At 41.8% G+C, this 26,755-nt stretch overlaps 2 protein-coding genes across 4 annotated transcripts; one reads left to right on the top strand and one right to left on the bottom strand.

The window, feature by feature from the left end:
* Positions 1–13,558: 13,558 nt before the first annotated feature.
* sri (sorcin) lies at positions 13,559–19,107 on the bottom strand. Its single transcript, XM_028979929.1, has 8 exons — positions 18,932–19,107; positions 16,963–17,055; positions 16,756–16,825; positions 16,587–16,630; positions 16,258–16,405; positions 16,027–16,140; positions 15,862–15,920; positions 13,559–14,466 (listed from the first exon to the last, which is right to left on the bottom strand). The coding sequence occupies exons 1-8, from the start codon at positions 18,977–18,979 to the stop codon at positions 14,440–14,442; spliced, it is 603 nt and encodes a 200-aa protein (XP_028835762.1). The 5' UTR covers positions 18,980–19,107; the 3' UTR covers positions 13,559–14,439.
* A 3,641-nt stretch (positions 19,108–22,748) lies between these two features.
* On the top strand, positions 22,749–26,361 carry snrnp48 (small nuclear ribonucleoprotein 48 (U11/U12)). Of its 3 annotated transcripts, XM_028980482.1 has the most exons (10): positions 22,755–23,140; positions 23,225–23,338; positions 23,412–23,472; positions 23,555–23,635; positions 23,746–23,753; positions 24,120–24,305; positions 25,242–25,363; positions 25,464–25,567; positions 25,869–26,015; positions 26,119–26,361. In XM_028980482.1, exons 1-10 carry the CDS (start codon positions 23,107–23,109, stop codon positions 26,189–26,191), a joined length of 930 nt encoding a protein of 309 aa, XP_028836315.1. In that variant the 5' UTR covers positions 22,755–23,106; the 3' UTR covers positions 26,192–26,361. The 3 variants fall into 3 exon arrangements, with proteins under 3 accessions (XP_028836312.1, XP_028836314.1, XP_028836315.1); XM_028980479.1 differs by having other exon boundaries at positions 22,749–23,140; positions 23,225–23,472; XM_028980481.1 differs by lacking the exon at positions 23,746–23,753 and having other exon boundaries at positions 22,753–23,140.
* Positions 26,362–26,755: the final 394 nt, after the last annotated feature.

The raw sequence follows: 26,755 nt of genomic DNA, 5'->3' as shown, positions 1-26,755 counted from the left end.
ATAGACAAAATACAGTTTACCTCTTTCCTCACAGATAACCTTAATCACAGCCGCCACAGATACCCAGATAGCACCCAGTCACACACACCCTGCCATACTCTGTCCTGTCGCTAACTTGCTCTCAGCTAATATTTTCTGTGCGTGGATGCATTTTGAACTGAACTGATTGGATCAGTTCATGTTCCTGAGACCGGTGCACAAAACTTGCTCCATGACTATACACAAAACTGATTTTACGTTGCTGCATTTGGACCCTAGAGAGGCAGAAAGATGTTCACTGATGAAATCAAAGGATAGCCTCAAATCTGTAAGATACAGCTGTTCTATGTGAAGTAATGGTCACTTTATCTACATGAATGGATGTACTTTGTGTCCATTCTTCTAACCATTCATTTTGCATACATGTTTGTCTACTAGTTAAATACAGTCATTTACAATGCTATTTATAATTTGCAAAAGTATATGCATATCTAGATTTATTTGCTCAAAGCATGTCTGAAATTAAGGCCATTATGGTGATTAGCAGCAATTTTTTTATAATGTAGTAAAGGTCATAAAACATGTTTTATGGGCACAAAAGAAGCTTGTGTCTCCTTAGATCCTTACTGGAGTTTGTGTGCATCCACTGCATTAAAAATGAATGTGAAACCCGCTTTTTTTTCCTTTAAAGTGTCCTGTTTGTAGCTTATGTGTTAAAGTTGGAATATTTACTATTCACACAGAAAAATGTTGCCATGTTTGAACCTTGTTGATGAAAAAGGTTAAGTCGTGGGTTTCTTTCATCAGCAATATGTACGGGGGTGATATTCTGAAATAAATATAAATTCAGAAAAAAAAAATAGAAATGGGGTGAAAGGAAACTTCACAATACCGTAAACAACAAAGTAAAGTGAAGTGATTGTCACATGTGATACACAGCAGCACAGCACACGGTGCACACAGTGAAATTTGTCCTCTGCATTTAACCCATCACCCTGAGTGAGCAGTGGGCAGCCATGACAGGCGCCCGGGGAGCAGTGTGTGGGGACGGTGCTTAGCTCAGTGGCACCTCAGTGGCACCTCAGTGGCACCTTGGCAGATTGGGATTCGAACCGGCAACCTTCTGATTACGGGGGCGCTTCCTTAACCGCTAGGCCACCGTCACTGAAATTGTCACTTGACCACAAAAATCTAAGTTGTTAATCTATCAGTATATGAAATGTAAAAGAATGTAAGCTGACGGCTCCCAAACAAGTCCTCAGGGCTCCCAGTGGCCTGCGTTCCAACACATTCAAAACCCTAATGGACTTTTATATTTATAAAAGTTTTGTTTTATATATATAGCTTTGTTATAGTCGTGTCTAATAGTACATCACAGTTTTTTTCTATTGTTTTATCTATTTCTAGATCTCGTTATGCAAATTTGCTGATGTCTTACCTGGTCATAGTAAAATACTTGTTCCTTAATTACTTCCTCCTCCTGCAGCTACAGATAACAAGCAAGCCACCAGTAGCAGATTTTGCGCCTTTATTTAAAAAACTTCACAAGAAACATAGGATCCATCTTTAAACCAACAATTCAGTTGCTCAGTAAGTGCATATCTTGTGCTGCATGATCCAGTCCAGTTCTGGGTCACGTGCAGGGTGACTTCTCCCACAATCCCTTGAGAAGCAACATGCATCAGGCCACCAGAGTCATGTGCTTCACTGAACAAAGCAAGAGACACTAACAACTCCCGAGCGGGAGCCATTTATTCTTCTACTGCTGCGGTGGAAGAGGACCAGCTTCCCACAACCGCACCAGTCCAGCACTGACTGTCTCGAGGCGCCGACCGTCCACATGCTCCTCACTTCGGATCACAGAGATGGACGTTTGTGTTTAGAGAAGTCCCTGACGGCGCACACGTCTCCATGTGGCCGCCATGACCACGGGATGTTTTTGTTTATCAGGTGCTCTTCCTGCACGCTTTGAGTCACATGTCCAGACAGCTTTATTGTGCTGGAGAGAGAAGCCAGGACGGGACGGCTGTCAACACGTCGATGTTTTGCAACCTGATCTGAATGAAAAGTGCGCCAGAACCTGTTATTACACACAATCACGCACGCACTGCACACATGCTGACATTCATACCGGCCCACCTCCTCTCATTCATCATGAACTACGCACTAAGGGTCTCCACTCAGCGAAGTGTGAGCCTGTCTCTGTCCCCGTGAGACAATAAATGTGCTAGAAGACTGTGTTCCTGGCAAAGTACCTCATGAAAGCCTTGTCCTTTGTCTCTTGTTTGATTTGGACTTTTTTTTTGTCCTTTTAAGAGCAAATTTATGGCCACAAATTATCAACATAGAGTGACTCAGAGGGTGATGACAACACGGACGGGCACCACTGAGTCTGGTCCTTTCAGATGTCACTCGGTGTTGTCACTTACCAATCACTGGGTTCCTGTGTCTTTACCTGCCCCCATTAGTGACGACTCCTGTCATTACCCTCCCGTCTCATGTCCCACTCAACCACTGTATTTCACCTGTAAATTAAAGGCTTTCAAATCCCTCTCTCTCTCTCTCTCTCTCTCTCTCTCTCTCGCTCTTTCTTTATTTTCCTTCTTCCTTTTGTCTGCTTTTCTTCTCGACTGTGCAGAGTGTGTGTGTGTGTGTGTGTATTGGGGTTCATCAGAAGAAAGTTGTGCATATGCTGACAGGATTCAGGAGTACTCGTGTAAAAAAGTATTAGCCAGAGTATTAGCCTGTGCATGATTTTAGAACAGCAGCTTGAAATATTTTTGCTGTTTGTTAAGATTTTTTTTCTGTGGTTCTGTGGTCTATTTGTGAAGCTTTTTATATTTAGGTTTTCAACATAGTATGAATCACATTACATAAATAAAAAGGACTAGTAAACATTATTATTATAAATTGCTGCTTCCTGCTCCGAGAGTGGCTGGGTCTGTATTGGCAGTGATGTTTGGTGGATTGTCTGCTGTTTGTAATGTATGTGACCTGGAAGTTTATTATAGAAAAATATATGGTTTATCAAGCTTATGCTGCTATATAGTTTTGCAGAACATGTGCACATTCCTTACAACCACTGAGGTTGAACACACGCACACAGACACACACGGGTCTCGGTAAATATGAGGGGCATTGGTTCTGGTCAGGCTTGCTCTGTTTTGTGTAGGACTATGCTGTGGCTCTGCCGCAGGTGCTCCTAAAGCCGTTTTTTCACTTTTTGCACTTCCAAATAACAGCGGTTCTTAGTCAAGATTAGGCGTCGTGTTGAAACAGAGGCGGTGTGCCCGCACTGGTTTCTGTTTGGGGTCATTACTGCCTGTAGGCCTGCCGGGGCAGCGTGACTGCGAGTGCTGGAAATGTTCAAAGCGGGACTTTTATTTTTTGCCTTTATCGCAGATTCTCTGCCACTTTTGGCCAGTTGGTCTGAGGGGAAGTAAATGAGGAAACCTGCAAGGTGTTTGAGGAACCAAAAAATACAAGGTGCCGCCAGCGGTGTAAGCGTGGATGTGCCAGTCAGCATCTCAGAACAGTTATGGTGACTTTATTGATTATGTCGGGCTCGTTCCTCCACTAGCTTGCCACAGTTAGTAATCAATACTAGCTGTTAAAAACACGTGTCAAGGTGTCAGCATTTCAGTGGTTGAGATTAGTGTTTTAGCTAGCCCGTGTACACACGCGTCCGTTTGATGAGGTCCATCCCCGTGGAAAATGTCCTCGGTTGAAATACACTGCTGCCCGTGGCCGTGCCTCTGATGTGTGTAAACCTGATGCCCTGCCGTGCTCGGGGAGAGTTATGCTTTAGGGTGCAGGGTCCCGTCACATTGTCCTTGATGGGGGTTTGAGTTGTTGAAAAGTGGGATTTTGTCCTAAACCTCTTCGCTCTCATTCCCCTGCCAGTTTACTAAATCACCCAGGGGTCATGGATGGCGGGTTAATGCTGAAGACGTGCTTTCCATGGTACAGCCGTAAGTGCCTTGTCGCTCTCAGCGGTGACGTAGCGAGCCGGGAAGCTCTGCACAGACACAGAGACATAATGTGGCGCATCCTGTTCCCAAGAGTAGTCATCCTGCTCTCAATCCACAGAACCCGGCGACCCGGACACATCCGGCCGCCTTTCTGCAGTGAGCCTGTGACCCTTGATTAACATGTCAGAAATGGATACGAAAAATACGGAGCAAAACAAACCAAGCTGGATGTCGCGCTGATTCATTCTCGCAGTTTCCCCGTCCGGGTGGCGTAAACACTCTCTCCGCCTGCTGTAAACACTGACGTCGCTTGGCCGCGCGTGTTTGGTCTACGCTGCGCGCTCGCGGTCATCGCTTGGGTATTTTTGTAAGGGTGAGGGGCTGCATTGTTGGTGAGTACTCCCGCTTGCTGGGAACGTCGAAACGCGACGGGCCCCCGCGGGCAATAGTGGGGAATGCCAAGCTTTCGGCTCATCGGCGTCTGCATCAGGTCAACAGTTTAGGCTCCGACTGTAAATTATTTGTGCGCAGGCCGATAATCGAGCCAAGTCAGAAAGGCGCGCTCTCGCCGTGATGCTGATGAGCGTGAGGCGTGTGTAATTACGGCTTGGGGCTGTGCATGCAGGATTAACAGGTTGAGGAAACCATCCGTAATGATGCACGGCCCGTCTGGATAAAGATGTCTGAAATAGTTCAACTTTTGCAGTTTGCAGATTTTCTTTTCTTTGTGTGGTGGCCTATAAACATTAAATCATTACTGACTTGGGAATTGTGACTTTTTTTTTTTTTTTTACAATAATAGTAATTATTTGTTTGATTGTTTTTTTATTTAGTTATCATGTGTGTATTTTATTGTAGTAGTAGCAGTCGTATCTGTACTATATGTATTTTCTGTATGAATTATATATTTCTATTATATTTTATGCATGGAATGACAGACATCTTCATCCATTCTGTTTGATTGCGTCATATTTTCCCACACACTCATTATGCTGGTAGTAGCCTATGAACCAGAAGACCCAGGTTCAAATCCCACTTACTACCATTGTGTCCCTGAGCAAGACACTTAACCCTCAGTGTCTCCAGGGGAGAAATGCTTTAGCGACTGTACAGACCACAGTATTGCAAATATTGCAAGTATACAATGAACAAATATGCAAATATTGCAAACATAACCAAATATTACACTTTTATGACTTTAACCTAAAACATAAATTATGTGTAACAGGTAGGGTGAAGGTGTGCAAATGGGTGAAGTATAAAGTGATAAAGTAAAAAAAATTAAATCTGTGGAAGAGTAAAAGGAGTTAAAAGTTTGTGCAAAGATTTCTGGCGGGATTGAGTCCAGAAGTGAAGGAAATATGAATATGGAGGTAATCGTCACTACCTAAGAAGATTTTCACAAGGATTAATATTGCTCAGTGCTATCTGATGAGTCAATTCTGGCACGAATCAATCAAAGTCCGTTAAAAAGATATGGCTGTAATCTAACCTATTATTTAAACGAGCTGTGAATGTTCACAGCTCCGGGTCTAAGCCATGAGAAGCAAAAACTGCTCAAAATGAAAAGTGTGAGAAACTCCGCTGATGTCCTGTGTGAAACCGAGATACAATGTATCCATTCTTCCCTGTGAAAAGACGACATCCTTCCTGCTTTTTTTTTTTTATCTTTCTTGAATAAAACAACGTTTGAGGACGGGCACCTGGGTCTTTTCGATAGCCTTGAAAAACCTACAATACACACACCCACACACATATATAGTCATGCAATACGCAACACGCACGCACAAAAACATGCTCGAACTCCGCACCACAGTCTCATACCATGTCCCAAATATCTGTTTGTGTGCACTGAAATACACAGAGCGTCTAGTGATGCCCTCTGTAACCACAGCGCCACACCTGGCACACTCATCGTGCTGAGCTGCGCCCACAGGAAGAGGGCAAACCCACCTCACTGACCATAAGTTAAGCACCAGACTTAAGCAGTGGGCCCGAGAGCAGCATACCTCTCAGATCATGTGGTTACGAAACGACTCTCCCAGTGGATTGTGGGTGTTGCGCGTGGTGAAAGCAGGACAGGTACAGTCATTTACAGGGTTTTTCAGCAGGATCGGTCACTCCCTCGGCGGTAAAGGACACAATGCATTGTCCTGGTTTATGGTTGGTGGTGTCAGGTGTTCTGTAATGTTTCTTTTTTCATGGGTGGGAAGAGAACAATGATGAAGCTTCATTTGCTGCGATGGTGTCTGCCCAAGATTATTATGACTAACAACATGCTGTTCATGGGTTTTTTTTTCTATTTGAATTCCAACTTTTTTATTTTGCATCAAAATATTAAATGGAAAGATATAGATAAAATATTCTTATTCTTTTTTACCGTCAATAAAAGAAAATGATTTTTTTCTGAAATAGCTTTAGAGATTCAAAATGCATTCAATGCGTTCTGTTGGTGTTTAGGTCAGCACGTCATCCATGCTTTCTGAGTGAGAACTTAATGGACAAACTGGCTCAGGAACATCTTATGTATGAAGCGTTTTGAGGATATGAATGATCTTAGATGAAAGGAATTATTTCAATTGACCAATTGAGGAAAAAAGTTTCTAAAACTGGGATGGATTACATGATAAGAAAAAACAACATGTTTTGTCACTGAAATAATACAATTAGATTAATTTTGACTAGACTCTTGTGAGATCTAGAATTGCACTGTCAACTCTGTGCACTGTACCACCAGGGTAATGTGTCAACTGTGGAACAGTAAGGAGTTGCAGGAGTGCACAAAAAAAGCATGACAAGGGTTTCTTGTTATGCGCCAGGGCCTGTTCATCTGTTCATCTCTCTCTCTTCACAAACCCTTATTCTCCCTCTCGCTCATCCTCCCTCACCATGCCTTTCTGGAGCCTAATAAACAGCCCTATAAATAACATCAGAGCTTCGCGAAAACAGGGGAAAACTTTTGTTGTGGTTTTTTGTTTTGTCGCTGGAGGATCCTGTAGACGCACAAACATCCAGGCCAGTAATTAGTGTCTGTGCAGCGAGCGAGGAGTCACGGGGCGCAGAGGGCCACGGAGCGGACAGCGCGTTAATTTCACCCCCGAGCTCCCATCCAGAAAGGGGAATGAGTGAGTCTGCAGAACCCTGGGAGCAAATCGAGTCTAATTGGTGCCACAGACGGCGCAGCTTCGCTTGAGCTTTCATTTTTCTTTCTGCCACAGAGCGATTTTGGGCAAAGTACTCATGCTTTCAAAAGAAGCAGAAAATGACCCTGAACATGAACATCTGTCCAGACTGCCCTGCTGCATCATCTGAAACGGAGCCACAAACGTGTCTCAGTAGAAGAGAATGCCCCCCAGGCTTCATCATATGTATGGTAAATATGCAAAGACTAGTACTGTATTCAGTACAGTGAATTATGACAGTCATTTTTACATATACACAAATCCTGTTTCTTTAAATGTATTATAGTACATTACATTAAATTACATTATGTTGTATTGTGTGAATTTGGCTTAAGTCATGTGGGAGAAAATGCTGAAGAGGCTCTTAGTCAGTGTGTGAATTTTAAATCATCGGTGTCATCAGTGATAGATCTAAGGTTGATGAAAGAAGATGACAGAGGAATGGTCTTCCCAAGGAGCAACTTTGCTGACCAATCACAACAACTCATACAGTCACAGTTTCACCATGGTCCTGAGAATTACTGTATTTCTGCATGCTGTCTCTCTTATTGTTCTTATTTCTTGACTAAAGCAGAACCACCCAAGGCTGAAGTGAACACTATGCATCTGTTAAAAAAACCAGAGAAGCTCTGCACAGCTCCTTTCACAATCACATACTCGGCCGGATCAGTCCTGGATCAGGGCACTTGAATTTTAAAGGCCCACACGTCATGGTGTTTAAGTTTAATTTAAAGACTTTATTGTCATTGCACAATCATACAACGGTACAATGAAACTGAGGTCCTTTTCAGGTAAACTTGTCACATGGAAACCAAAACAGTTCAACCTTGTCCACTGACTTCCCTGGCAGTAAACTTGGACTACATAAAATGTTTGTGGCCTGTGGGTGCTGAAATTGCACTGTATTGGTCAAAGGGCCCCGGGGCCCTGACGGTCACCCAGAATCAGGGGAACCTGGCCTCTTGGCCTGGTCTCTGAGATCACAGGAAGTATTTAAAATATAATAATGAGACCTTGGGCGTAAGTTGCACATATCAAACACACACGTTCACACCATTACTCCACTACGGTTCCTTGCATTGGTGCATTGTTATAAGTGGCACCTGCTGCCATTCTCTTTCTGTGAGTTCCCACGTGCACACACACACACACACACATACAGGCATAGTGCTCCTGTGGGCCCAGGGAAAAACAGCTCTCAGAATAGAACCATTGGAAGAGGAAGTCTAAATCGAGCCAAGACAGGAAGAAAAGTGTGTGAGATGTATAAACAAATGAGGAAGTCCTTACCTCCCCATTTCCCCTCATCCCCACACAGCCAAGCCCCCCTTCCTCTGTCTCATCACCCCCTACTCCACTCTCTGCATCATGAGTTTTTACTACTATTATTAACAATAATGCCAATAATAATAACATTATATTCATATTTATTTATTTATTTATTTGTACAAATAATGAAGATTTTTGCTGGAACTTCAGTGATTTTCATCATTGCTCTTTATAGGTGCTATCACTATGCAAGCATATGGACAACTTCCCTTACATACAGGAAATGGCATTCTTTTTCTCAGGAAGTAAAGAAACCCCCTCCTCCAGCGTCCGCGCAGGGCTGTTTGTACTCCTTCCAGGTGTGTTCCACAAGGAAACAGATGCGCCCCTCTCCCTCTTTCCCTCACTCTGCTGTCCCTTTCTCTATTTTTCTGGCCCAGCTGTTCCTGCTGACACCTGCCCTGCTCTGCTTTCTCACCCCACCAGAGAAAAGCCATTGTTCCTCAGGTGGAGCAGGAGGAGGATGTCACTGTTTTTCTCCCACAGTTCTTTGGGTGTAGTGTGTAGAAATACACAGTTGCACATTGTGAGACTTCCACAGCACTTTCATCAAGGCCTTTACGATGCCAGATGGAGCTGCAATGTTAAAGTGCCGCCCCCTGCTGGACACAGAAATCTCCACCTCATATACACATTTACCTTTCCCCCATCTGTCCTGCCCACTGTCTGTGACGTCTGGTGGTCTTCTCCTATATCCTGTACGTTATGTGCAGGAAGTCACCAACGTTTTCTCTCGCCATGACAACAGCTGGTCACCTGACTATGCAGTCCAGACAGGAACACAACTGCATGTGTCTGTGTGCGTTTGTGCTGAGTGGGTCTGCGTGGGTTTCTCTTGCATAACAATGTGCAAGTTTGAGGATGTTGACTTGAGTGACTAGACGGTGGAAATATCCAGCCCCAGAGTCATAATCAATCACCATTTCGGTTGTTTCCTTGTTCCACTTGTGGAAAAAAAATATTTCTGCATGAGAAAGAGAGAGAGAGAGAGAGAGAGAGAAAGAGACAAAAAAATGAATCCAGCTGATCCTGACCCAGAAGTTTCATCCGGACGTGACTGAATCTCTGGATGCTGAGGCGATGAGCTGGTCAACAGCAGACACATATCAGTGCACTCATATATCAAATTTTTATTAGGAGGAAGCAATTACCATCGTTCTGACCCCTCCTTAACCCCCTGGTCAGATTAAATTGTTGCCAAAGGTCAGGGTGGGGCCTCCTGTCCGCCACCCCTGTCTAGCCAATGGCAGGCTCTGCGTTGCGCGATGGCCAGCCCACTGAGATCTACGGGACGCCGTCAAGGTTTCTGCTGAATGAATTAAAAGTTACTGAGGAGAAAAGGGGCTTTGTGTGTGGATTCCGTCTGGTGGCTTTTAAACATAGAGACAACAAGTGCAGTAAAAGAGCAGCTACATTTCAACTGGTCAGCCCAACATGACCATATTTCATGAAATCCTATTGAGGCCTTGAATACCAGTGGACAGAGCCGTTAACATAAGTTAAAGGCTCTCAAAAAAAAAAAAAACCTGTAATAATCTGCTGCTGGAGGATAATTGACAGCCATGAAGAAGAACCAATCATCTTAAAGCTGACAGGTCAAAATCAGAATCTGGAATTTGGTTCCAGCTATTAGTCTATCAATCAATAAAATATAATACATAATGTAGGGAACAACATATATTTGCAGACAGTACAAAATATACATACTTCATAAACATATACATAATTATAAGCCTTTGATAGATTCTGAAGGTGTTTGTAATGTGATCTCTTTGTGCATTTCTGTTTTTAATACATGGCTTCTTGTATATGCAGCACATTAAACATGGAAAATGTGACTTACTTTTGGACCATAGTCCTATTCTGTTGGATTGTATGGAGAGTTCTTTGTTCTAAGGATATGAAACCACAAAATTGAGCATTTTCTAGCTGCATTTATCACAAAAATTACAACATGTCAATTAAGACTTGAGGGTGTATTTGTGTTCAAAAATGGCTCTGAACACCAGGGTCACGCTTGGCGAGGTTGTCACCAGGGCGAAAGCAAGCGCCTGACAGAGTGGGGACGGAGGGAAAGGCCACGGGTTAGAGGGCCACTCAGGTCCCCTTGGGCGATGAGCAGGCCCAGAAGAGTGATGACGGCGTCTGCCCTCCTGTCTGCGTTGCATCCCTGTTCGCGGGGGTCACCCTCGCCAACGCCCGTCATGAGAGTGACGTTAAAGACCTAAAGCCTGCCCTGTGACCCTTTGCTCTAAGAAATTTGACGCCACTTGGGCAGATCATTGGGAAACGTTTTTCTTTCGTTGTTTTTTTTCAGATGGGTGTGACTCCAGAACCCCTGATTCATGTCTGTTTCCAGGCCCACAAGGAAAGTCTCCTGTAAATCAGGAAAACTCAGGTCATAACTTGATTTCTCTTCTTGTTCCTGTAAGTTTGCTCCTAAATGGCATTTTTAACAAAGGGCTCCGCATCTGCTCACCCTCACCCAATAAATATTTCATCTCCTTCAGCAGCTCGGTGCTTGAGGAGTTTACAGTTCAGGGAAGAGGTGGGATTTGGCCCAAGCTGGCAGCGTAAGGAAGCAGCCTTCCCTCTGCAACTCCGAGATCCATTAGACTGTTGCTCATCTGCCCTGTAATTTACAACTTGTTGAGTAACACAAGGATCCCCCCTACCTACACACACGCACACATACACACACTTTTTATGCGTTCTTTTCTCCCATCAAACTGGATCCTTTTGTTTTTGGTGACAGTTTAATGACACATTAAGTCGGAAAATGTACTGGAGCCGCTTCTCCAGACGCAGAGCCTCCAATGGTGGCGTAAGAACCCACGCAAACTGTCAAACTGGGGGGGTTTTCTGTGGGAAGCTGTGCGTCTCTACCTCATATACAGTACACGCAACTTATTGAACATTTTGAGTCATGTGTTGATCATGTTCCTGGATTGGCCCTCAGAGAATGGAGCTGATTGGTGGAGAGAGGGGTTCTGTGATGAACGAGGCCGCTGATGGAGGTGCTGATGACTCTGATAGCCTCTGAGAGGAGATGGGGAGGGTCTGTTGGGGGTCATGGGGACACCGAGGTCTCAGAGATGACAGTAAATGGGGAAGGGGCAGGGACGCGATGAGTGACAGACCACGGCAGGAGAAGAGAGAGAAAGAGAGCGATGCCCGCTGGTGAAGATGAAGGGAAAAGGAGAGAATGCCCCGTTACCTTTTCACCCCGTGCAATCCAGCCAAGCCCACAGATCAGAGAGGCGCTGTTAACAATGAAGAGATGACTGACAGACACAGCTACGTCACTCTCTGCCAGAAATCCCTGAACCTCAGAGTAAAACAAGCACGATTAAATGGCAGCATAGGCACCAATCCCACTGGGAAATGAAATTGGTAATGCAGCAAACTGCAGGCATACAAGACCTTTTTTATTTTAAAAAATCATTAAAGAGACATTAATTCAAACAGACAGATCAACGTAAATACATGGAAATGTTCTCTTTTCTTCTCAATGCATATTTTTAAATGAGAGAACCAGGAAAAAGGGATGGAAGAAGGATGAGGGAGATTTTTTCCTCCACAGTGTTTGCAGATGGAGAACAATAACACTGAGACCTGAAGAGGTCTTCAGCACACAAGACACAACAGAAACACGTTAATACTTAATGGTAATGATATGAATGAACAGAAACGACTGGAGTGAAACTCCTCCATTACTCATTCCATCCTTATCTGGCCGGCTATCTTTCACATATTGATTTTCAGCTTCACCAAACCAACCCCTGTATGTCCATACAAAAGCTTAAACATATGACTCCACTCCTATATTCCTATGTTCCCACCAGCATTGCTCAAGAGCCTTAACTAGCAATTCATTACAGCCTATTGGTTGTTCATGAATGTCATTTTCCACGATTGTGTCCCCTATCCACCGATAGCCCTGTGGCCTTCCTAACAGGTCAAAATAATTAACACCCCAAATGCTCACTGCAAAGCCCACTTGCTTTTGTAGCACTCTGGCGCACCTTTGGAGTTGTGCAACCCAAATGTGTGCTCACATGCAATTAGCATCACTTAAGAAAACGTGCAGTGCACATGGAGCACGGTGGAATGGCTAATGTGACAGTTTATGACATACGCTCTGGTTTTTGTTTGGACCGTTGGAAAGGTCAAAGGTCATGGACTCCTTGAGATAGGACTGATCAAATATACCTTTATTGCAGAAAGACCCTTTGCACAAGAAAGTAAATAGTTCTGTGACACATTTGTGTGCATGTGTGCGGACACGCAGACAAATGCACAAATACTTTCACTACTCAACGCACCTGGAGTACAGAATACAGGGATCTGCAAGAAAGTCACAGAACTTCAGTTAATTGTATGCAAAGAAAACATGCTTGCACGTCATTTCTAAATTGTTACAAATCTATTAAGTCAGTTACTATCCCTGTATTCAGTATTAATTTACTCTGTAATTGGTTTTCCAAGCATTATCTAACAAATCATTAATATCTTTTTTAAAATGGCTAAAAAACGATTTGCACAATAAATTGACATCCACTCAGTGTATTTGAATGTCTGTACTATGAGGTTTTATGCAAAAATATGGTTCACAAATATGCCTGCCATTTGTAATGCTACATAGCAATGGGTAGTTCATTTAATGACCATCTTGGTAGATTAACTGCCAGAACAACTACTACCTTCCTTAATTATTAGAAAATTCCTGTGCAGCCAGGAGTTAAAAAGAGTTTGAAGGGAAACATAAAACTACTATTTGTATTCCTGATATAATCAGAATGGATGGCAATATTTCGGTGGAAACAACGTTATTTAGGTCCTGGAAGGTATATTTGTCCGAGCTGGTTGTCTATGTTGATTCATCGCGAACTTACACTCTTTGCTTCACTAAAAACACATGTGAACCATGAGGTCTGTGTAATTCCTGCATGCTTGACTGTTTTCTGTCTACACATAAACGCTGTTTACTTTTTGGCTTATCATTTCTGTTCAGTGCACTAGTGGAACTACTGGAATCCCACTGGAACCCAACAGATTCCATGTTTCTTTGATCTAAGTAAAATTGAACTGTTTTCGGGGTTCTGCATGGGATTCATTTGTTTATTTGCCTTTTGGACTTGGTGAAACACAGTATGCAGTCATCATCTGCACCACAAGGTGGAACCCATAGGATGATCTTACAAACCAAGAAACCCGCTTGTCCTGGAGAAACAGTGACATCTGGTGGAAAATGACTGCAAATACACCAACAAAGACAAATAAAACCACATCTCACAGTGGTCTGAACACCACAGAGAAAACCAGTAGGACAACATTTCATGTGTGTCTGTATGTTTGTGTGTCGAAATGCATAATTTCTTTATCTAGAGCAGGGATTGCACCCAACACATGGAGGGTAAGTTTTACAGGTTTTGCCCTTTCAACCAGCCAGTAATAAAAGTCTTCCCTGACTTTGAACCCTTCTTTTTTTTTTTTTTTTTTAAAGAAGATCCTTGAAACAAGTTCTGAAGGGAATAATAGAAAAACTTACATAATTATATGAAATGTAATACGGTTCCTACAATAAAATCCCACACACAACACAGCTTTATACATCCAATATGTGTATATAATGTAATAACAGTAACACAAGAGTGACTAACATCACAACAGGGTATGACATTTAGACATGTGGATAGAAAAAAACTAGGAAACAGACTTAAGTGGCGTACAAATAAAAATGACAATTTTTTAACAAATATTTTAATATGCTAACCACAGTGAAATGTTAATCACCTTTGGGTTAGGTGGTTCATATTTCAGACAGTACTTCCATACAAACTTCATTTAATTGTTAAATGTAAAAAAGTTATGCAAGTGGTTACTGTGAATATACTCAATACAAAATCATACACATGGTTAACATTGCAAATTAATAAAGGAATGGTGTCTGTGGAGTCCTGGCTACACATATTTCCTTATGCAGACATGGTGCACTGGATGAACTGTAAGAGAAAGACAGAGATAAGGAAGGAAAAGATTAATTAAAAAAAACTTATACTGACAATGGTATGCCATGGTCATATACATAAGGCTGAATACAGAAAATCAGTAAATCAGTGTCAATATCTCATGGTATACCACAGTGCATAATGATTTCAACTAGGGCTGCAACTAATGAATAATAATCAATTAATCTGTCTATTTTTTTTTTTTTATTAATAGTAGAATCGGATAAAAAAAAAAAAAAAACAGAAAAGCATTCATTTCCAACCCTTTATTCAAAAACAGAACCAAAATCTTTAGAAAGTGCACAAACATGTCGCTCCTTGAGCTGTTATAATAAAAAAAAAAAAAGGACTGACACAAAAAACATACACATGTATGCTTTACATCTGCCAAATATAGCCTTTTTTTTTTAAATAAAGTGCCACCTGAGCTGCCAGAATGATAAATCATTTATAAAAAAAAATAAAGAACAATACAAATCAGAAAATTTAACAGGATTTGTTTGAATGTCAGAACTTGTTCTCTACACTACACTGCAGATGCACACACTTGCAGACGCACACACACACACACACACACTATCGCTCAAGCCCACTTGAAGCTTATTCATTAAATTATTACCATCAATGTAGTAAGTGCAAGGTTAATTTATATACCACATTTAAACACATCTTAAGATGACCAAGTGCTATAAAATAACTTTAAAATTAAATTAAAAAGTACAACACACAAATATATATCAATAATAACCTATATGGGACAAATCACAGAATATACACTGCAAAAATGCTTTTCTAAACTTTTCCTGTTTTCAGTCCAAATATCTAAAAAATCTTAAATCAAGATTCATTCACTAGACACATGAAATAGCATAAGAAATTGTCTTGTTTTCTGAAAAAACATCTAAAAATTAAGTGATTGCTTAAAACAAAAATTATCTGCCAATGGGGTAAGAAAACTAATCTTAATGAGATATAATCTCAAACAGAAGTTTTAAGCATCACTTAATTTTCTCATGGAATTTTTGTTGTCTAGTAATCTTGATTTAAGATTTTTTAGATATTTGGACTGGAAACGAGACAAAATTACAAAAAAAAATTTTTTTGGCTCCATGCTGTCTATGAGGCACCAAACTCTGCTAGCATCTGTGCGTGAGAGAGACCGAGTGTGTTCACTCCGCTCCGCGCTCAAATAAAGTTTTTTTTTTTTTTTTTTTTTTTTAATAATCAAATGTCTCCTCATCGCGCGACACAACGCATCTATTAGGAAATTCGTTGCTAACTCTTTTAGTAATCGTAGTAATTGTTGCAGCCCTAATTTCAACCCAAATCAGAACGAATACTTCACCAAGTATTAGTATATTTCACCAAAATCTTAAATCGGAAACTTACATCATCGTAGTTGAATGTAGCCATGCCTTGCTGAGCCTGGTCTCGTTTCCGGAACAGATCTGCGTCACAATCATATTGACTTCAGCATTTTGGTTATTTAAAATGCATGGGGGGGGTAAACTGTGGAGTTCGGTACATCATATACTGTACGAATTCTGTATTCACCAGTCAGAGATCGAAGTCTAACACAACAGGCCACATAGTCATCGAAGGTGATCTTCCCTTGAGTGCTGTAGCGCTTAATGATGCAGTTCATGGCCTGTGGGCTCAGTCTGTAGCCTACAGAAAAGAATAAAAACAGACAAATATTGAAAATTCATCCTGATGATCTGATTACTCTTGGTACTGAGCCTTGTGTGTAACACACTTGAAAACATCAGCCATTAGCTTCATTACCCATGGATGCGACTGACTGATGCATTTCCTGGGGGTCTACTGTTCCACTTTGGTCTCGGTCAATGGACATGAAGTGCTGCTTCCATCCATTTATCACTGCCCAGAGCTCTTTGAACTCATTGAAGCCCATCTGGCCAGACATGTCTCTCTGGAGGTGCAACCTGCTAAGGAAAAATCTCATACGCCCTAACAGTATCGGGTGCTGATACATTCAGACACTAAACACAATGATCTCTTGCCATCTACTCTCACTTTTTTCAATGGTTATTATAACTATGGTTCTGTCAGTGAGTTTCTTCTCTGTATGTCGGTTTTGTGGTTAAGGATACATCCAGCATGTTTATCATCAGCCTACAAGTCTCCAAGTTAAAAGCTGGGGAAAAAAAATAAAAGGGGCAAATGTCATTGCTGTAAACTGAATAATGTAATGTCATAATAATATATCTATTTGAAATATTGTTGAATAACAACAAAAAATGTGTCTGAGTGACAGCTTACGTTTGTAACCTCCAGAGAAATTGGCCTGGCTCAGGCATGTCTGAAGCTCCTCTGCAGATATCTGGCCATCCTATAAAAACCAGGACACATGTCAGTCTTCCATCAATTTTAAAATATTCCTAAAAACCCATAAAAATAAATAAATAAATAAATAAAAATCACAACCCCCTTAAACAATTGCAAAACAGTCAGAACAAAATTGGTGACCTGGCCAGCGACTGCACTGAAGTATCCATAGAGAGGGTCTTGCTGCTGGCCAGGAAATCCTCCGTAGCCAGGAGCTCCCGGAGCACCTCCATACTAAAACAAAGGGAAAGAGAGAGAGAGAGAGAGAGAGAGAGAGAGAGATTCCTTCAGAATCCTTCTGTTGTTATAATAGATAAATTGAATTTAACAAGTCAGCATGCATGTTTTAATAGCAAAATCGCACCTCTGTATATTTAACTGAACACAATTGGTTTGAGGAATAAATTAAAGAACTCCATGTCCCTGATATAAATGTCAAAAATAGAAGAGTTGGTTATGCAACTCCAGTTAATGTGAACTGTTATAATCTCAACCACAATGCTCACCTTGCAAACCTAGTCTTTCCATGACAAGTGTGCTTTTGTGGAGAAGACGGTGGTTTTAACAGAATGCTTCTGAGTAGACTCTCATCATGAATTTCCAAAACTCTACAGGACTCATTTTGTCAGCAGGAGGTATTTGATGTGTTGTGTGATTTTTTTGCATAACAATACGAAACATTTGCATTCTCTGGCTTTCATTGAAATGTCAGCGACGTGCTGGGGTCTGTAGACCCCATCTGTAGACTGGAGCTGCAGTTTTACGTTTCCTGTGCAATGTGGTGTGAGTCTGCACTCAGAATCACACCACAGCTCTCATTGCCACAAAAAAAAAACACAGTATGAAACCACAGTGGAGGGACGGTCAATAGGAAGACTATTCTGTCCAAATCAGGCAGAGCTGCATCTTAATGGACGGCTGAACAATGTCCTTTCAACAGATGACACCAAATGTACAAAGGAAAAAAGCGAGAGAGAAGCATCTGATAGTGTTGCATCACCTGGATGAAAATTCTGCACATTCTTATTTGAAAAACTCTGTAATATAAACTTCAGATTGCACTGGATTAGTTGTTTTCAGGACGAACAGGGCCTGATGTAAAGGAGAGACTTACCAATCCTTTCAGCCTTGTGACAGACTGGTGTAGTATGAGGGGCCGTTTAAGAAATATTTCAGACTTTTGTTACACAAACACATGTGAAACACACACACATTCACAAATGAAACGCTCACACAGATACAGGTGAAATGGACGCGCACACACAAGAAACGCTCACACAGACACAGGTGAAGAGGACACACACATTCACATATGATACGCTCACACAGATAAAGGTGAAATGGACGCGCACACACAAGAAACGCTCACACAGACACAGGTGTAACCGACTACTATATAACAAACAAAACTTAAACAGTGTGTTAAACACCAATATAGCATTAGTGAAACTTTTCACATGTTCGTGTGAGTGAAAACTTTTCAGTATATCCGGAAGGTGGTTCTATGGATTCTTGTGACCCGATTCAAAGCAGTAATAAAACCTATGAGGGGCCGTTTAGGAAATATTTCGGACTTTTGTTACACAGACGCATGTGAAACACATACACATATGAAACTGACAAGCATACATTTATATTACTGAAAACTCACATACACACATATGAAACCCTCACAGTGTAGCTCAGTTTTAGCTAATACTCAACACAACAGAAGTAAATACCAGCGCTAATCGGACCTGTGTTAGTGTGGGTGTGGCCCAGCCTACATAAATCTAGGATATTCGCAGGATACAGCAAAACATGTACGTTGTATATTGCTGCTCGTTTTAACATTATGAGCGTTTATTAACAAGACGTGACCGAATATCGCGTAAAAAGACGCATATATGAACATCTGAGTCACTTTTCTCGTGAAGCAGATGGAACTTGACTGAGGTTCGTTCGTCCATCTCGGTCCACAATGAACATACAAACAAATGCACATCAATAAATGTTCATACTGTAAAAGAAATGTTCATACTGTAATCTTAAATGGGTGCATGGGTGAAGTCACGGTGCCACTTCCGCGTTGACTACTTAAAGCAACACGCAGGCTGAGACGTTCGCTTACCCCTCCTGGATATCCCGCCTGCGGAGCGCCATATCCTGGGAAATTCATCTTTATAAAACAGATGTGTTGGTAAGGTCTCTCGGTGCCGAGGAAGGTGTGGACGTGAAGTTGCCCGTGGATCCGGTGAGACCAGCGCCCGTCCCTCACAGGGCGGAAGCAGGCCCGGCGGCTGTGTTGCCAGGCCCGCCGCATTTAAGCGACTTTCGACTCGTGTGTCGCCTTATTCCGGAGAGTAGCTGCCTATTTGGACTTGTCCCCATCTCCAGTCTCTCTCCAATCTATTGCTGTTGTGAAGAGAATCGTGTCCATTTTGTTGCAGGAATCTGCTCTCTATATGCTTCTAAAGTCAAAAGCAGGGTTGCCATATTGGTCTGAATATCGTTAAAACTAAGATTTTTATAAAATAAAGGTGCTTGGTGCATTTACAGTAATATTATAAAATAGATCAAGTTTTCCACAGTGGTATGAGGATCAGATAGGTACATTTACACGGTGAAAAACCCACAGTTTTATAGAGTAATGAATATGTAAGAAAGTGCTTGTAAACAGTGTCAACCACTATTAGTTGATTTTTCTTGAGCACCAAGCAAGAAGCAGCAAAGCAGCTATATGAACATCTCAGACATGTCGATGGACATGATCTCAGGTCCTGTTGGTTGTTTTTCAGTGTCATCAGCTGTCAAATTGGGTTCTTTGAGGGGTTTGACATCCCCTTTCCCTTCAAAACAGTATACGTTCTTCTAGGAAGGCCTGCACACCGTTTTTGTAGGAATTCTGCTGGTAGCTCTAAAAAACTGAGCTTCTGTTCATGTAAATGGCTTCAAGTCCTTCTGACACTTCATATAATCCCAGACAGACTCAATGATGCTGAGATCAGAACTTCAGCATAAATGTTAACAAGGAATCCTGGCCCATACCATCACTCCCAGGGCTCATTATTCTTCTGTACACTAAAGATAGTTCTTAATGACACTGTTTGGGGTCGTTGTTCTGCAGAATATGATGGATAAATATCTGCTTGGATTTGCCAGGTCTGAGGACACATTAATCCAGACCAAGTCTCCAAATCTCTCTGTTGCCTGCAGATACTTGTTATTGGTCAGATTCTGGACAGATTCCCCAGAAGGGTCCTGGGTACCTGGGTCCCGCTGTTCTCTGCCGGTCCCGAGCTAATGGCACTTCTGGACATAAGAGCGGTGTGCTTTTCATCCGCTGCCAACCCCTGCACATGCAATTCAAAACATTGCACTTTCTTTGTGTTCCTTCAAAATAGCTGGAACAGCACATATTGGAACCCCTGTCTGCTTTACCTGGTGCAGTATAACTACCTTGTTAAAATAGTCTTGATGCTGTGTTCAGTCTTGTCATGAAATTGTCTTCTACAACCTCACCTTGGTAGCAGAGTTTGGCTGTTCGGCATCAAATTGTGAGAGTCCATTCAGTAAATGGCTGTGTTTAAACTTAAATATGAAATATAATTAACATAATCTTACAGAATCTCTGCCTTTGTGTACATATACAGTAGTGAACGTTCGCTAATTTGAAAGCAAAGGTTAGTAACACCAAATAATGAAATGATTTAGATGTGAAACAGTTATTAAGGCTTCATATGACATAGTCTTTTATATGAACGAGATAAAAAAAAAATTGGGAGACAGTGATAAGACTTTACATCCTGTTTGGACAGGAAGCTCTGATTCGTGCTTCAACAGAGAAGCCTGGAAATCCACAGATAACAAGCCGCTCACTGTGCTATCAGGGCAGTCAGATCAGGTTTGGCAGAACCATCTCGGTCTGTGCTTCCACCAAAACCGAATCAGGATGTATCAGCAGCAAAAAACAAGCTTCTGCAGTTCATGTGCTGGATTTCTCAACCATCAACCCTGCGGAAGAAATGAAACGCATTGTTCCTGTTATCATCTGCAACACGGGGAAGAGGAAACTATAATACTGTCTGATGATGACAATTCTCAATATACAGGTAAAAAGATCTATCTTTTTTTTTATTGTGAATAATTCATGCTGAATTACCTTTTGTATTATGATATTCAAACCATTCATTATAATCAGTTACTATATAACAAATCAGTTAATATTTCTATCTATATATGTTATATATGTTCATCAGTTGTGATACATTTATACATTTCTGGTTGTTTTTAAACCTCCACCGCGATGAAAAATGGGATATTTAAAGGGTATCTAGCTGCAGTGCCAGCATGAACAGATGACAGTAGATATTCATAGCCAAACACAGCAGGTGAACTGGCACAGCGCATACACAGTAGATATTCATGATGTAATGGTGCCATGCTCACTGCACACACCCCCTCACCTCTGTTCCCCACTGTTCTCACCTCTTATCTCTATTCCACAGGAGATGTTGCACAAGAATATGGGATACAGCATCCTAATGAAATAGACTTTGGAATCTTCAGCGAAGAGGCAGCGGGAGTCCATGTACACGCCGCAGCAGACAGATATCTTAACACTTCCGATGGATTGACTGGTCAGATGATCTCAAGATGGCAGAATTCAGGCAGCCAGATTACAGACGATTGTGGCTGTTTTTGCAGGCAAACACCGTGTTGTGAAGCAGCTGGGGTGATAGATCACTGGACCTGCTCCCCTGGTCATCCTTGGCATGGTAGGTACCAAGACCCCATGTCAGGAGACGGTTCATCAGTTCATATGTACTTAATTTTGTTAATTTTGGCTACTGATGAAAATTATTTGCTTCTACAGTGAAGAACGCACAGTTGGTGGGGGTTGAAGTTGACATAGTTGAAGAACTGGAACTGGAAGACACAGTGGTACTTCATGAGGCCGTCATGTAGGTACAGCCGAGCAGGGTACTTATCATTGTGCACTGACTGCAGATTTATGAGCATCTAAACCTGTTTGTCTTTCAGGCCAGTGAATGGTTTGACGGAGGCCACAATGACACATGAGGACCAGTTTTTCTTTCAATAGATTTATAGCATTTTGTTCTTATGTATAATAATCAACTTTATATATAGGTTTATTTACAAATATTATGTTGGAATATGTTGGAAATAAATATTAGCATTTAAAATATATAAACAATATCTCAAATGCAATGTGTCTTTTGTAAGTAAAGATTGTTAAAGTATAAATAATATACTGTAAAAAGTTATGCAGGCCATTAAAAAAATACAGCATGCCTAGAGAGATAGAAGTACATCTAACAGAATTAAAAACACACCAGCTCTGCATCTTTCTGGGTTGTGAATGGGGTCTTGATGAATCTTTAGCTTTAGTTGCTTTCATTGCATTTCAAACTCTGTTCATCAAGTGAAAGTGAAGTGATTGTGATTGTACTAAACTGCAACACAGCGCACGGAGACACAACAAAATGTGCACCTTGGTGGATCGGGATTCAAACCAGCAACCTTCTGATTATGGGGCCACTTCCTTTACTGCTGGGCCACCACTGCCCTGTAGTTTACAAATCAGTACAATACTGAGCATATACAATAAAACATGAAATTACAAAATGAACATGTTTTCACTGTACAATTAATGTTTATTTATCAGAAAAAATTATGTAGTTGTATATAATTGGGATTAATACAGATTTCAAAACAGTTGTGTAATATTTGTCTCAAAGATTAGATTAGATTTCATTAAATCCACATTTTATAAAGATAAACTTTCAAATATACATTATTCATTAAAATGTTCACGGAGAACAGATCATGAAAACCAAAAAGACAGTCTTTCAAATTATTAAAATATTACCAACAATCAGAAAAAAACATTATCAAGCTTCTGTAAATGATGTTCTTTTATACGTTTGGCCTGGATATGTAATGTAATTTTTTTTTTACATTTCTAACTGGCTAAAGAAATCAAATCATCTGTTTCCAGATTATCCATCGTGTTGATATCCATCGCGAACCTGCCCACAAAGCGGTCGTCGCGATGTTGACGTCATCACTACGCGTCCTACGTTTTGCTGAGCAGCTCGCTGTTCTGCTGCTGAAATATTCTTCCTTTGCTTATTGGGTTCACGCGCAGTATAAAATGTCGGAGCCGCCAGTCGACAGTGATTTGCCGGAGACTCTCCAGTCTCGATTGCAGAGTTTGCAGGATTTGACCGCGTTCACGGAACAGTGCCGGACTCGGCTGAAGGAGCTGTTCGACCAGCTTGGATGGGATCAGGACCGGCACTCGCACGGAAACGACGTAAAAACTATCACGTCGTCAGCCTGAACTCGGTAGTGTGCGTCGTTTGCGTTTGATTGTGATCTGTACGTTCCCCGTCGGCAGGAATCGACGGACGTCTGTCCGTACGACCCGAGCCATCGGGTGCCTCGCCGGACCATGGATGCGCACAAAGCCAGATGCGAGCTCGGTCGAAGGGGCTACGGCCAAGACGAGCAGGTAAAGGCCGCCGTTGCCCCGCGGATCGCCCTCTTGCTGTGCGTGCTGCATGCTCCTCTTCTCTCTTCCGCAGGCCGCCATGTGCGACCCCACTTTCTGTTACGAGCAAGCCAGCGTCCCACGCGTGATTGTGGGTGAGTCGGCGCGGTCCCGCATCTGACTTGTATCCACGTTTTCCGTGTTCGTGCTAAATTGTGCTCGTTTGCGGTGTGACAGACAAAGCGACCCAACAGCAGGTCATCCACCAGGCCAGGGCCAGTGCAACTCCGTTACGGTCGGACGGACTTTATGGCCAGAGTAAGTTCATGAGGCTGCTTTCTCAGGCCTCGATCCACGATTTAATCTCTTACTGTATCAGGTGCTGTGCACGTCAGATTGTTTCCTTTGTGTTTTTATTTTTCCTTCAGTAACAGGGGTGAGTATCGGAGGAACTCCGATTCTCCTCTCGTTCAGTCTTACCGTGCCCGTATCCTTTTGTGAGATATCCTTTTTCACAAGTGTAGTTCTTACTAATCTAATCCTGAACTGGCACTCTGTTCTGATAACTGATTGGGTACAACACTTCTTATGATGTGAATATTATAGTTTTTTTAATCTATTTTTTTTAATTAATGCAGTTAAATACGGCTACACCAGCCTCTACCTCTATTATGCAGGGAGTAGTGTGCAAAGGGGCATCCTTAAATGATGCTTGATACATGCAATTGTTTTTGCAACTGTCTGTTGGTGGTAAATGTGTGTGTGTGTGAGAGAGACTAAACATCTGTGTCCATGTCTTCAGGTGATTATTCTGCATGCGTTCCTGAAGTCCCTCAGAACCACAAGAGAGCATCATGTGACCTCACGGTGGCAGACCGACTTGCTCTTTATGATCATGTGATCAGAGAAGCAAACCAACAAATAACGAAAGCGGAAATTACTAGCAACGACGACCTTTATGTGGATTGGGTTGCCAAACTGAAAAAGGGTACATATTTTGACTCGTGCTTACTGGCCTCTTTATTACATACAGTACAGGCCAATGTTTGGATGCACCTTTATTACATACTTTATTACACACCTTCTCATTCAATATGTTTTCTTTATTTTCATGACCATTTACATTGGTAGATTCTCACTGAAGGCATCAAAACTATGAATGAACACATGTGGAGTTATGTACTTAACAAAAAAAAGGTGAAATAACTGAAAACATGTTTTATATTCTAGTTTCTTTGCTCTGATTACTGCTTTGTACACTCTTGCCATTCTCTCGATGAGCTTCAAGAGGTCGTCACCTGAAATGCTTTTCCAACAGTCTTGAAGGAGTTCCCAGAGGTGTTTAGCACTTGTTGACCCCTTTACCTTCACTCTGCGGTCCAGCTCAGCCCAAACCATCTCTACTGGGTTCAGGTCCAGTGACTGTGGAGGCCAGGTTAAGTAAATAACTCCACATGTGTTCATGTCTTCCTAGTGGTTAAGGAAGTGGCCCCGTAATCAGAAGGTTTGCCGGTTCAAGTCCCGAGCTGCCAAGGTGTTACTGAGATGCCACTGAGCAAAGTACCGTCCCCGCACACTGCTCCCCGGGTGCCTGTCATGGCTGCCCACTGCTCACCAAGGGTGATGGTTAAAAGCAGAGGACACATTTTGTTGTGTGCACATGTGCTGTGCTGCAAAATGACAATCACCTCACTTTCACTTAAAAGTCTGTAGTTACAGGCTAAAAATGTAGTCTGAAAACCCATTTCTGAAAAAAAAGGACTTTTCATGCTCCAAAGCAACACTGGGGCTACATCCACCAGCTCGGCTTGTTAATGGTGTTAAAGCTGCAGTTCAGAAATTGGATGAATGCAATAGTATAATTGTTTTTAGTGCCGGGAAATAGATACTTGAACCGCACCTCTACATGTTCTGTTTGGTACAGATGAAAACCTGAGTGGCCCAAAGTCTCACTTGGAAGCACTGGCAGAAATGAGGGACTTCAAGAGACGTCGCCAATCCTACCGGGCAAAAAACGTTCACATCACCAAGAAGTCCTACACTGAGGTCGGCGTGTTTTAATGCAGGTGGATTCGAAAAGGGTTTGTCTGTCTGTTGCTCACATTATTAAAGAGCGCTGCTATTTGTATTTGAATGTTTTCTTCAGGTGATCAGGGAAGTTATCGGTGTCCACTGCAATGAACTGTCCAGACTCTGGCAAGAAGAGATGAAGGAGGAAGAGGAGTCCAAGATCCCCAAACACTCTCACAGGTGACAAATTTTCTGAGAAATCAGCCTTCAGGCTGAATTCATCATTTAAAATGTACTGCTCACGATGTTGCGTATATGCACGAAGTTGTTACTTGGCATGCTTCCCTTCACTAATTCAAAGGTAGCCCTGATAATAAAAAATGTTTAAATGCATGCACGGTGCCATACAGCAGCATTCGGTGTGAATATGAGGCTGGAGGTTTAGTTTGGGGTTAACTATGCGTCCCCATGTTGGGGCCACAGTAGGAACAGTAGACCAGTTGAGAGAGGTTGAGCATCTTTTCTCCTGTCTGGGCCGCAGAAGGGATTCTAAAGACAGACGCTCCTCCTCTACCGAGTCCCACACGAGCAGCAGGGACAGGCATACGTCCCACCAGCGGCGGCAGCGCAGTAAAGAGCGCAGCCAGAAACTTTCCCATGAGGAGGAGAATAGCAGCAAAGGGAGAAGGTGAGCCGGATTTTCAAGCTGGAGTTGTTTTTTTTGTTTGTTTTTTTTTTAATCAAATCACACATTCCTGAACTGATTTAAAAATTTCAATTACTTTTTACAGGGATTCTCACTCCCCTGAGGAGCGACATCGTCATCATCATAAGAAGAAGAAAAAGAAGAAGTCATCTAAATAGTTCTAGAAATGTTTAAGCTGTTGAATACAGTGTATCTTTGGAATTGATTAAGGCTTAAATTGGTTTATTTTTTTTAGGAAATGTTCGTTTTCTCTTGTTATCTAAACAAACATTTAAAACCAAAAAAATTGTCTCTTTATTGTTTTGGCAATAAAGGCTTTTTGAAATAACTGATGTGATTTTTTGCTTTTTGAAATGGACCGGTTTTGATGCTGATGCCTTGTACCGTTTCCATTGAATGAACAACATAAAACCTTCATAGGTCAAGCTGCTGTTTATTGTACTGACTGCATTCAGAAGAATCTTTAACTGTGGTGTCACACCTGACACATTTTTACCAAAAGCTCACTGCTGAAATGGCCACATTGCTGAAATGCCCGCAAAATTGACCCAATTAATCATTTCCTTTGTTCAGATTTGTGGCATGGCATTGTTACTGGATATAGTAATATTACAATGAACCACCGTACACATTTGCTTTGAATTTTTCTGCTGTGATAGACTAAAGTGCAAAAAGTGTTTTATGAGACCATACAATTGGAATCTGAACAGTATAGTCATTTA

The sequence above is a fragment of the Denticeps clupeoides genome, chromosome 5, assembly GCF_900700375.1.
Source record: "Denticeps clupeoides chromosome 5, fDenClu1.1, whole genome shotgun sequence".
Classification (NCBI taxonomy): Eukaryota; Metazoa; Chordata; class Actinopteri; order Clupeiformes; family Denticipitidae; genus Denticeps; species Denticeps clupeoides.
Note: the sequence above shows the minus strand (reverse complement) of the source record. Positions and strands in the feature narration are given on the sequence as shown.

Coding starts and splice junctions, on each gene's coding strand:
- sri (XM_028979929.1), bottom strand. CDS start 18,979: ATGAATTTCCCAGGATATGGCGCTCCGCAGGCGGGATATCCAGGAGGG. Junction 16,631..16,755: donor TTTCTCTGGAGGTTACAAAC/GTAAGCTGTCAC, acceptor TTTTTTCCCCAG/CTTTTAACTTGGAGACTTGT. Junction 15,921..16,026: donor TAGACTTCGATCTCTGACTG/GTGAATACAGAA, acceptor ATTGTGACGCAG/ATCTGTTCCGGAAACGAGAC.
- snrnp48 (XM_028980479.1), top strand. CDS start 22,877: ATGTTGACGTCATCACTACGCGTCCTACGTTTTGCTGAGCAGCTCGCT. Junction 23,141..23,224: donor GGCACTCGCACGGAAACGAC/GTAAAAACTATC, acceptor CCCCGTCGGCAG/GAATCGACGGACGTCTGTCC. Junction 23,473..23,554: donor CGTCCCACGCGTGATTGTGG/GTGAGTCGGCGC, acceptor GCGGTGTGACAG/ACAAAGCGACCCAACAGCAG.